Genomic DNA, 12,901 nt, shown 5'->3' with positions numbered 1-12,901 from the left:
GTGCACATCAGGAGCGGAGAATGTCAGAGAGAGAGAGTAAAGTAAACAATCAAAAATCAATAGGGCTGTTGCGCTATTAAGTATGCAAGCACTGCGATAAAGCGGCCGCAATGAAGGGATCAATGTGAAGGTAGCCTTTCAGCATTTTTTAGAGGAGCATCCGTATCTTCTAAGCAAACAGCCACTGTGCAAACAGCCCCTCTGCTCACACCCCCTCCGTCAGGAGCAGAAAATGGGGCCAATCATACACCTCCCTGATGGTAGTGCATGATGGATAAGTATCTGCCTGTATTTCTCAGAGAGAGTGAAAGAGACAGAGAAAAGCAAACAATGAAAAATCAATAGGGGCTTTTAGAGCTTTTAAGTGTGCGAAGCAGCGCGCGGGAAGCATATCGTATATCATTGAGGAGTTTTATTTAATACGTAATACGTGCTCTGATTGGGTAGCTTCTCAGCCATCTGCCAATAGTGTCCCTTGTATGAAATCAACTGAGCAAACAAACTGAGGAAGCATGTGCCATAAATTGAAAGACCCATTGTCCGCAGAAATCTGCGAACCAGCGAAAAATCCATGATATATATTTAGATATGCTTACATTTAAAATCCGCGGTGGAGTGAAGCCGCGAAAGTCGAAGCACGATATAGCGAGGGATCAGTGTATATGTTGTTAAATGATGTATTATTAAATACAATGGACTAAATTATGTACAGGAAGAATTCAACGTTTTAAAGTACAGTAGGACCCCATTAATCCAGACTCCGATGATCCAGGTTTTCAACTAATCTGGACAGGATTTTCCATCACAACTATCAGGGAAAACATATATGGAAAGAATTATAAAAATAACTAAGTTTATATTAACAATGTCATAGTAAACAAGAGGAAGAGGAATAGTGGAACTACCACTTGTCCATATATACTAAGCAGTAACCACCGATTGCACTGAATAAGAGCAAACATGTGGGTGTGCCATGCCACTTGATCAGTGATGGGAAGGGGAATGAATTCACTAGCCCCTCTCTTTTGCTATATCAGCACATATCAGTCACTCAGCTATTGTATTCATTTGACAGCTGCTGTTAGCATTGTCCACACATACACCTTAACTCAGTTCTTCACCTGCTTTGTTTTACTTGTATTTTGTTTTATTTATTTTTGTGGCTTGGGTTTACAGAAGATAGCAACCAAAAGAAAGGTTGCTGCCGTGAGTAGTATTATGTCAGGCACCTTCTGTGAAACTGTCAATCAGATTTGATTGATGACCTTAAGCCCCGCCCATTTTGATTTATGATCACAAGTCCCGCCCCTTCCACCTGATTGTTGAATTTGAATGACGCGCCCTGCCCCTCCACCTGTTTGCCCCCCTCCTTGACCCTACTCCCAACCACCTGTTCGGCCACCTGTTTGTCCCCCTCCTTACCCCCACCCCATCCACCTGTTTACCCCAGGAAACTGTCAAGGGTATTTTGATGGATGTTTACCCCCTCCTTGAACCCACTACCACCCCACCCACCTGCTTGGACACCTGCCTTGCACCATCTCACTAGGGCAAGTCCAGACATGCCCAAGGTCTGCCTAGGCCATCCTCCCTGAACACAACACCAATCCCAACCACTTCCCAGCCCCCATCTTCCGAAGACAAGTTCAGGCATGTTGCAGTCGGACCAAGCTAAATGTCCAGACATGTACCCGGCCTGAAGGGCCTGCCTACATCGCACACAGAAAGGAGCAGCCAACCTCTGCACGGTCCCGAGCAGACAGTTGTATGAGCCTCGGAGCGCTGCTAGAGCCGTCAGCCTCTGCAGGCCATATGCTCGGAGCTGTCAGGCTCTGCTGTGTTCGTCCCTGTGCACGCATGCTTGTCAACAGCTGTGTGTAAGTTCCCCCACCCTGGAACGGGAGCGCTCTCGAGAACGCGCACACCCTCTGTCCATGGAATGAACTTCACTTTTAAAGTTAAGGGATTTAAAAATCATACACACAGTTAAATAAGATGCAGCAGTTCCCTTTTAAATCACGTTTGAGACGTCTAAAAAATATCTAACCTTGGATGTATAATTTATATAAAAAGAGTATATCTAAAACAAGACCACTTCTATCCAATACGTCCCATGTTAATCCTCCCAAGAGGATTAGTTAGATTGCCTTAATCAGACCGGATATCTTGGGCTAGAAAAAAGCGAATTAAAATACTCTTTGGCCAAACCACTCTTTCCAAAGCACAGCACCCCAACACCTCCGGCCACCTGAAGCTAAGGTGGGTGTGGGGAATCAGTGTTGATTCACACTTCAGCTGTTAGTCCGCCTCAGGCCGGTTTATGATCTTTAATCCCAACTTCTGCATAAAAAAACCTAAGGTCTCGGGAGTATGGTCATTGTGAATAGTTAACACAGAAAATAGAATACAGAATACATGCCGCACTTGTCCTATCTCTTCTGAAAAACCCTAGGTGAATTTCGAACATCATGTTCTATGTTTGGTTAACACTGTGGACACAGGCACTAGATCTCCATCGTATTGACCTTTAAAGAATAAAGATTATAGAATCTTTTGCACTCTCCATTACAAGATCCATAGCCCCCGCAGGATGTTTGACAATTAAGTGAAGACCCTTTAGTTTGTCAGAATCATGGGGTTAGCGCACAGGGCCATATTCTAAAATATCTTAGATTATATCTATTTAGTTAGCATGTCGGCGCTGTTCATTTTCAATATATGTGGTATACTTCCCTGACCAGGGGCTTCTTGTCAAAAGGTTAAAATAAAACAGAGATCCAAGATACTCCTATTGAATCAGCAACATTTGTTATTAAGTGTATAGGTTTGTCTTGCATTCTAATTCTTAAAGCCTGCTCCTTTCTGTGTGCGATGTTGAAGGCTTTTTTTCAGAGCCTGTCTGTGAGATGGAAAATTCAGCTATTGGACGTTTAAGACCCTTCTGTGAAAGAATTTTCAGGGAGATGGAAAAAAAAGGCTGTTTTGACTTAGATAATTCAAAGGTTAAATAGATATTTTAAAAATAATAGTTACATAGATACAGGTGGTCTTACCCAAAGCAATACAGGCAGGAACGGCTATAAGGTAGATCGGTATGGCCGTAGCATGTGTGTGTGTGTATGTCCTCGGAAGAAGTGTACCAGGAAGTGGAGGGGCCAACCAACAGGTGCTGTCCAGCCATCAGGTGCTGCCTGACCGGGGGCCTAGGCAGGCCCTTCAGGCCGGGTACATGTCTGGACATTTAGCTTGGTCCGACTGCAACATACCTGAACTTGTCTTCGGAAGATGGGGGCTGGGAAGTGGTTGGGGTTGGTGATGTTCAAGGAGGAGGGCCTAGGCATACCTTGGGCATGTCTGGACTTGCCCTAGTGAGATGGGGCAGGGCAGGTGTCCAAGCAGGTGGGTGGGGTGGTGGTGGGGTGGTGGTGGGTTCTAGGAGGGGGCAGATATCCATCAAAATGCCCTTGACAGTTTCCTGGGGAAAACAGGTGGGTGGTGGTGTTGGGGGTTCAAGGAGGTGCTAGACATCCATCAAAATGCCCTTTACAGTTTCCTAGGGTAAACAGGTGGATGGGGGGGGTAAGAAGAGGGACAAACAGGTGGCCGAACAGGTGGCTGGGGGCGGGGTCAAGGAGGGGGGCAAACAGGTGGAGGGGTGGGGTGCATCATTCAAATCCATCAATCAGGTGGAAGGGGTGGGGCTTCCACTCATAAATCAAAAGGGGTGGGGCTTAAGGTCATCAATCAAATTTGATTGACAGTTTGACAGAAGGTGCCTGACATAATACTACTGCCCTGTTGGTGGAACACAAACTGAATGCACTTGTTTCAGATTTATATGGGGAAGAGTTTAAAACATGATTGCTCTTGATACAGTGTTGGTAATAAAACTGCTTCAGGTTGGAAAAAAATAGGAAGGCAATTGAAAACGTTAAATAAAAACTGGTACCTGAAAATTGGCTTTTAGTTAATCCAGACTTTCACAGCCAAAACATAAACCTCTCTCTCTGCCAGCTGACTCCGAGCTAATCTACCAATTTGAGTCTCTTCAGGGATCTGGCATGGAGCATCTTTTAAACCCTATTTAGAAGTTACTTTCATGGTAATTCCTGCAATCAAGAGTGAAGGATTTTCTCAGAATTCCTACTTTCATTTTAGAAAATTGATCTCTGATGGATATATAAGGTGTCACTGCACTGCACATTCCTTACACATATTTTTGGGACCAGACACCCAGGAGTTCCTGTCATTAGAAACAGGAAGCTAAAATCCATGACTATGCTGCTACATAGGGGAGTACTGTAGCACACATTCTCACACTGATATTTCACTGTGTTACATTTGTACTCTTGCTAACCCAGCAACTCCTACCATCCAGGCTTATTATACAATATATTAATTATATAAGGACTCCAAGATGCAGTGTTTGCCACATACAGTAGGTCTTGCAAACCCATGCCTTTCCTTCCTGAACCCCTCTGTCTGTCTATCTCACTCTCTCTCTTTCTCTCACTCTTGTGCTGCTACCAATGCCTATTGTTATTTTGGTGCACTAAGCACTCATATAGTATGTACTGCCTTCTACCTGCCCTGTTATCCAACACATGGCTGTAAAAGGCCTCTCTGCTGCCACATTTATCAGCCAAGCACATCCCATCACACACTCTTTCTTCATGTAACGAGATAAAAGTTTTGTGATTTCTTTAGAATTACCTGGATTTCTGCATTCATTACTCCTAACAATTTGATCTGAGCTTCAATTAAGCCACAATAACAGAAAAACACAATCAGCTTTTGTAACACATAAATAATTGAAACAACTGCCAATCTTGTCAATACTGATGAACCCAACATTGAGACTCAGCTCCACGAATGGACTCAATTAAATGCTGGGAATCACACTAGAGGAGGGTTGTTTTCCTTACTGTGCTGCCTACAAAGCTACAATTGTGAGAAAACTACCACAGCAACAGCAACACAAATCAATTATGGCATAAATTTAAGTTTATACCAGACTTGTACTAAAGAATCTTCAGAATACAAATAAATCCACAGTCAGGGTCTCTCAAGAGACACAAAATAAAAGTCAGTAGAGATGAAGATTGCAATTAGTGGAGATGCTGTTGATGCTCTGGCTGTTAATATCTCCAAATGCTGTAGGAGTGTACAGAATTGTGGAGTGTGAAAGGTTATGGAGACTAGCAATCCAAAAGTCCCAGCGTTAAGTAAAACAGCAGCTGCAGTACTCCACTGTGTCTGTGGTCCGGTAGTGGTGCAGAATAAAATACCAGGGTGTGGTAACACATTTTGTAACTTTATGATAACATTGTTTGGGTACAATAAACCAAGAAGTGCCTGTTTAGAAGTTTTGCCACCTCTTTTCTAGAAATATCAGAAAAACAAGAAACCTTCTCAACACAAGTATTACATAATGTAAAAGAAAGCACTCTAGCATAGTGATAATATTATTAATAATCAGAAATAAAAATATTGTATATGAAAAATATATCATAAACATATTATTTAATGCTTATTGGATATGCACCACAGTGATACACTGAATTTCATTAATTTTAACTTCTCTCTATAAAAGGAAATATTGTTTAAACATTAAACATCCAAAATGAAAATATATGTGAACCTTTAGGCTAATGACTTTTCCAACAGCTAAGTGGAATCAGGTATTGGAATTAATGAGATTAAACTGAAGGTGTGGATTGGAGATGCCCTGTCCTATAAAAAAGGCACACAAATTATACTTAGAGACAAAGTCTGCTCTTTATGATATGATTTATTTATGAATAAATCAAAGCAAATATCAAAGGACTTTGGAAGGAGAATTGTATAAATGTATAAAAGTGGAAAAAGCCACAAAAGCATTTCTAAAGTCCTGAATGTTCATCAGTCCACAAATGAAGAAAACAGTATTGTTGACACTCTCCCTATGATGGGGTATTCAAGAAAAGATCACGGCAAGAGTGCAATGTGCCTTGCTGAACAAGGTGAAAATAGGGTAAAAATAAGACACCTGCAACAATTTCTTGAATTTCCCAAAGTTTCTGTTCTGTTCATCCACTATAAGATAAATACTGAACAAGAATGAAGTTCGCAGTAGGATACTTAAAAGAAAACCTCTGCCATGCAAAAGCAATACTGTTACACATCTCATCTTGGCAAAAAAGCACAGAGATGTTCCTAAATGCTCCTGTGACAATGATGTGTTGATAGATGAGACAAAAGCTGAATTCTTTAGTATATAGTGTTCACAACACTATATTCAGCGGGGAAAAACACTGCAAACCCTAAGAAAAAATATCCTACTATGAAGCAGGTGGAGTCATCATCATAGTTTTGTGCTATCTCAGGGCCTGGACAGCTTGCTATTATAGAGGGAGCAATTAATTCAAAACTGTATCAAGAAATATTACTGGAGAATATCAGGATAGCAGTCCATCATCCACACCTTTATAGAAGTTGTGTGATGCAACAAGACTTTGACATGAAACAGGGGAATAAATCAACAACAGAATGCTCTAAAGAGAATAAAATGTGTGTCTTGAAGTGACCAAGTCAGATTAAAGTGCTCACCCCAATGGAGATGCTGTGTCATGAACTGAAGAACACATACCTTTGTATACATATTTATGTGTTATGGTTTTTGGAATACTGAATCCTGAAAACTGATATTGTTAGAATTATATTTTGTCTTTTTCAGAACAGTTCCAAGTATAATCTCAATCTAATGAATTTGGACTGGGAGAAATTTAACAATAGTTTCATAACTGGGAATGAAACTTGGATATGTCACAATCACCAGAGGTCAAATAACAATCAAAACGCTGGAAGCGTGGTGATCTTCCAACAGCTAGGAAATTCAAAGTCTAAGCCACTATTGGCAAAATCATGAGCACATTTTTTTAAAAATATTGACTGCATGGTTCATATTGATTACAAGTCTCAAATGGCCCATATAAAGGGTCAATAATTCAACTGTCTTAAACACCAAAGCAATCAAGGAAAAGCAGTCGAACATTCTCCTTTTGTTTAAAAGATAATGCTATCTTAAAGAGAGGATTTTAATGGGTTATGAGGAAAACAAAAGTAAAATCATTTGAAAATTAATTACCGAAAGTGCAATTACATACATTTTGCTTCAAAACAGGTTCTGCCTTGTTTGATAAATGTCCATTCGCTGGAATATTCATCACAAAATTTATACTTACGTTTTGGCATCTTGAGATGGATGGATGGATTAGTTTTTAAGTTAGAAAAAAAGTGGGCCGTGGCAAGTAGTAACAACACACTTTGTTGACAGTCACTGTATGTTGCAATGCTGATACAGAACTACACAGCAGTGTGGCTGGGGAGTAAAACAGTAACAGTGTCGCTGTCCTCAGTCAACCATAGCAACTGAACAAATTGCAAACAGGCAGCAAACACTAGTTTCCTCGTTACATTTGGGTTATTCTCATCAAGAGAATTCTGAGAAATAAAAGTATAATTACTTATAAAGTTACAACTAAGTACCGTAAGAAGGTAGTAAAAATATATTTTTATTACAAAATTTGAAAATTAACTAAATATGGGACATTTGGGTGTCCCTGAAAGGTCAGTACAGGACAGGGGACAAAATTATCAAATATGAAACATGTCCCGTATATAAGGGAAGTCTGGCCACCCTACCTCTACCCAAATGGAAAGGGTGACCTCCTTGGAACACAAGCTCATTTTATTTGAGAGGTATAAAAAGGCTTAGTGGATATCGAAACAAGTGCATTAGTGTTCATGGGGATTACACTAAAAATAAATTAACTACATGACATTATTTCTGTGCTTCAAAGCATCATAGTTTCTTACCTTCTTTGACTTGTTTGATGTGGGAGAGGTGGGATTTGTTAAGTCCACATCCCATTCTGAATCTCTTGAAGATAGCCGTTCACTGTGTTCTGGTGATATGCTAACATTCTCCAAATTCCTGCAAGACAAAAAAACAGTTTGAGAAAATAGGACAACCACTCCTTAAATTATCTAGCCTAAATGGAAAAGTAACTTAAGACATCTTCAGTCTTAAAAGTTGTCTCCAATGTAAGACTTTTAGTTTAAAAATGCTCATGTGTAGTCTTTACATGATCATAGAAGACCTAACTTAACATACTTATGCACAGTTAATTCAGCTCAGGTACACTGGTGCCAAAAGACAGCCCTTTACACAAGGTAGGAGATAGCCCTGGAAAGGTTGACAGTACTTTGCCAGATGTTTGTATGCACAAATTCACACTTAAACAGGGCTATTTTCAAATTGAAACTTATAACAAGATGCAAGTGTTTGGGGATATGGGATATATAAGTGTCCAGAAACACACAGGTGTGGAGGCTAGGGGAAAGCCTAGCTGGACTTCACACAAAACCACTCAGCTGTCAGATTACAATATGTCCCATCTACAGGGATAGGAAAGTTGTCATATTGCTCTGCTCAATGAGAAGCTTGTAAGTTTACCTTTATAACCCAAAGGTTGCTGGTTGTATTGCTACACAACACTCATTATAACCAACATGAGCAATATTTGTACCTGAATTAAAAGAATTAATCAGTGAAACAGAAATTAATTATTATTACTGTTCTACACTTTGCCTGATGAAGGGGCCTTAGCTGCCTCGAAAGCTTGCATTTGTAATCTGTTTAGTTAGCCAATGAAAGGTGTCATTTTACCCTACTTTCTCCAGTATATACAGACTGAAAATCAACAGCATTATAAACTGGGATCTTGGCCAGGATTGGTTACCACATTGTGTCCCTATGATGATTAATTGGATTAAGCAGGTTTGAGAAGGTACAAATATACAATATATATGTATTGTTTTTTTGGCTTGTATAATGTATGATTACAGTCTCCTTTAAAAAAATATAACTGGTGGTTTACTTGACAATGTAGTAAGGCAGAGGTGCTGGTTTTTATTGTACATTTTGAGACTGATAATCATAACTGGTTTTCAACATACTCCAGGGCGCATATAAGCTTTCACTCTACCGGTATTACAGGATAAGCTGCAGTTGGCGCAACAGTTGGCTAAACCTGAAATGCCATTTTTGTATGACCAAGTGAAGGGCACTGATTTAGATAAAGCAGACTGACATACTGTAATGTCTACCCAGATTCTGCTCATCTGGATTTAAACCAGAACATGGACACTTCTCCCAGGAACTAAGATAATCATAGTATGGATGGAGCAGACAATAGTCAAGTTTTCCTAATGAGGACAATATATTAAGACCTATAAGACAATCATTTCCAATCAGTTTAGTCTCAAGCTAGATTCGCAAGGGCAACAGACTATCCCAGAAGCAATCTCCACAAGACAAGAATCATCCCTGGATAGGACATTGTCTCTCACAGATCATATATACACGCACTTACTAACAGAATGTCAATCAATTTAAAACATCTCTGGGATGCAAAAGAAAAATAAAACTCAAATACACTGGAAGTGTGTGATAACTCCAGAGACAGTGTAACTAAGATTAGATTCAAACACAGATTACTACAAATGTGAGTCACAAGTGCTAACTACTGCACCACCGTGCTGAATACAGACAAGTGCAGTGTTCTCCCCAGAAATTTTTTCCAGCCGAGTGGCAAGAAAAAGTAGCTGGGTGGGTTGGGACGGGGAAAATTAAATGTGCACTATTTTTATTAGTTAATTATTATTAATTATTTTCCAAAGCTCAATATGACTTCTTTTTTAAGGTTTGACACTTGTGAAAGAATATTTTTATTAAATTTAAGAAGTATCCAATTCAGGATCCTGCAACCCTAACAAAATTTTAAGTAACAATTGTTACCACATAAACCAACAGGCACAAGTACTGTCGTTGTCGGGAAGAAAAATAAAAACATTGAAAAAAAGTATAGGAAACCTAATGAAGAAAAATTTAAAAATATTCTTCAAAGCCAACTTGCATATGCAGAAGGTGTCTTCAGTTAAATATTTATTCTTCTTTTCTTCCTAGAGGCCCAGTTGTCTGAAGCTTTCCCATAATCAAAGTTCCCAGGATCTGGGCCCTCCAAGGAGATCACTCGTACACTGTCGTAGTGACTGTACTGCAAAGTCATCAGACAGCCATCTAGTGTCACTGGCCATTTTCAGCTTAATCTGGGGAATGTTCAGAATATTCTGAATTTCCGTTAAACCAGCCATCCTAACTGAAGAATTTTGGAAGAATAGAACAGCTGCCTTAAGATGTTCAGTTTTGTTAAATAAGGTACAGCAGCTGCTGCTTGGGCACTTGCAAGGGCCAATTGGTGTTTTTACACAGTGGCAGTTGACCAAGAGTCCAGATGTTTTATCTCTAAGCAGTTTTGCCACACCTTTCTGTTTCCCAATCATAACAGCCGTTCCATCTGACCCTAGTCCAACCAGATTAGCAGTTTTCAAGCCTAGAGTATCCATAGTCTCACTCAGTGTGTTGGTTATAGTCTCCGCTATGCAGTCAATCATATTGCGGGTTAATAAAAAAGTAACTCTGACCTCTTTAGTGACCTGGCAAACGTATTTAATGTAAATAATTACCGGTAATTGTTTTACATCTGAGATATCTGTGGTTTCATCAGACAGAATACTGAAAACATTTTCTGTGTGTACATTTTTCAGTATGTTAGATTTTATTTCTGATGCTAAGACATCCAGCAGCTCTTCCATTATTCTTTCAGCGGTGTAATGTGCATTTTTACCAACATTAAGACATTTGAGTGGGAAAGGGATAGCCTGTTGGATATTCAATTCACACTTGCACTACGGCTGGTACGCATTCTCAACATTTCCACTGTATTCTCGACATTTCTATTTTATTTTCGCTGTTTATCTCGAGATTAAATTCGACATGTTGACTTTATTCTCGTAGTTTGTCATTAAAGTAGAACATCATAAACTAAACTTCATCTTAAAATGAATGTTTAATTTACTAGATTTTCTCAAACCCTCATCATAAGTTATGTAGCAACATGCCGACTTTATTCTCGTCATAAGCGTCAAGATTAAAGTGGAAATGTCGAGAATAAAGTCAACATCTCAACTTTATTCTCGACATAAGTTTTTTTTCTTCACTTGGTCTGTATTTTTTTTTTTTCTTCACTGTGGCCCTAATACGCTTCCGTACAAAACCCTCAGCAATTCAGTGACCAAAGTTTTGCTAAGGACACAGTGTGTGCTGCAAGGGTTTCTGCACACTTTTTGCAATATGGACGCAGGTCCAAATATGAGCAAATATAAGAACGGCGTATGGGGTCACTTTAAACAGGAACCACTGTGAGTGCTACAAGGATTTTTGCACACAGAGCACACCTAATGCTTAAACAACTGTGTGTGTATATCATTGTCGGGCAACAGGAATTTTCTAGGGGCGCCGCGAAAACTTTTGTAAAATATTTAAAATTGCTAGTGTTTTTGAAGTTTTGGTTGATTAAAAGGATAATGTTTAAAAAAATATTTTTTATGTTGGAAAAACAGTTAACGGAACACTTACGGAAATGAAGTCTAAGAAATGCGAGAGACTTCAAATGATTTTAAAGGAAATGCGCATCTGTCTTTTGAAAATTGATCCTCGCATCAATCTCATATGTGCTGAAAAACAATCTCAACGTTCACATTAATTAAATTTAAGATTTATCCTTTGATTCCTTTATTAACAAAATGTCTTTCAAACTTGTAAAATTAACTATTTTTATTGGCAATTGTCCATAGATTGTGTCGTCACAACTTTATTTACGGGCAGTCCCTCAGGTGCGCCGCGAAAGAAAATTTTTGGACTTAGTGCGCTGCAACTCGAAAAAGGTTGCCTTTCACTGGTGTATATATTGGTTTGCTATGTACTTTACAAGAAGAGAGCTGCTGTACTCTCAGCCACACTATACAGACTGTGCTGACGCCGAGAACAGAGATATCACTTCCTGACGCCTTTTTTCTAATATCTGACAAGCTGGTTTCACTAGACTTTTTTTTTATTTTATGAGACCTCCTCTTGCCCACCCACCTCCACATCCTCTTTGCTTGTGAACTGCCGCTCCGCTCCCACTATTAGCATGTACAGCCCCCTCTCGCCCGCCCACCTCTCCATACTCCTTGCAAATGTATTAAGCTGCTACACCCCCGCTATTACCATGTACAGCCCCCTCTCGAAACCCCACCTCCCCATACTCTTTGCTTGTGAACTCTGCTCCGCCTCGACACCAGCTATTAGCTTTAGCAGTATTTGCCTACCCGCCCGCTCGTCCCTTGCCATGCAGAGATCTCACAATGTCATGCGAGATGACAGGCGGGCGCTCAACTAAACTAGCTGCGACGCTAGGGAGAACACTGAGTGTATCACCCAAATATCTATCTCAGTTTGGGTAGCAGCAAGTAAAGCTTCTCATATCAGAAACAAACTATCATAATGGGTAAGGTTGTCTAAGGTCTGTAACAGTATTTAATTTGCAATAGATATGTGTTTTGAAGGTCATCCTTTATAAAAGCTCAAATGAAAAAAAGCAGAGCTGGATAAGTATGAAAGTGGTAATCTTGTATCCCAAAGAACTTCTTCTTCTCTTTCTTTTTTGTGCTTATGTGTGCCAAAGCATTAATTTTGGTATCTATTATGGCATCAGTATAATAAAATATATTTTTTGCATTTGCTTGTATTATTTTTTAAATAAAGTTGACTACTCGAATATTAAAAATGGTGATGTACTTGTTCATCCAAGAAATTAAAAGTTATAAATAAAAATGTGACTTTAATTTTTTTAAACCCTAGAAAGTGAATGTGATTTGTAATGTTGTTATATTTTGTTTTTTTATCACACATAAATACATTTGAAATGTATAATATGGGGTAGTAAAAAGCTTGCAGAATAAAACCAAATGTTAT

The 12,901-nt window shown here is 39.3% G+C and overlaps 1 protein-coding gene across 1 annotated transcript in view; it reads right to left on the bottom strand.

Moving 5' to 3' along the window:
* The window catches only part of crybg1a (crystallin beta-gamma domain containing 1a), a 327,674-nt gene that overhangs the window by 167,947 nt on the left and 146,826 nt on the right, over nt 1–12,901 (bottom strand). Inside the window, exon 2 of the mRNA XM_039747873.1 lies at nt 7,858–7,975. Within this exon, the coding sequence (XP_039603807.1) occupies nt 7,858–7,975 (118 nt within the window). The remainder of the gene's footprint in view (nt 1–7,857; nt 7,976–12,901) is intronic.

Source organism: Polypterus senegalus, chromosome 3 (genome assembly GCF_016835505.1).
Source record: "Polypterus senegalus isolate Bchr_013 chromosome 3, ASM1683550v1, whole genome shotgun sequence".
NCBI classification, from domain to species: domain Eukaryota; kingdom Metazoa; phylum Chordata; class Cladistia; order Polypteriformes; family Polypteridae; genus Polypterus; species Polypterus senegalus.
Note: the sequence above shows the minus strand (reverse complement) of the source record. Positions and strands in the feature narration are given on the sequence as shown.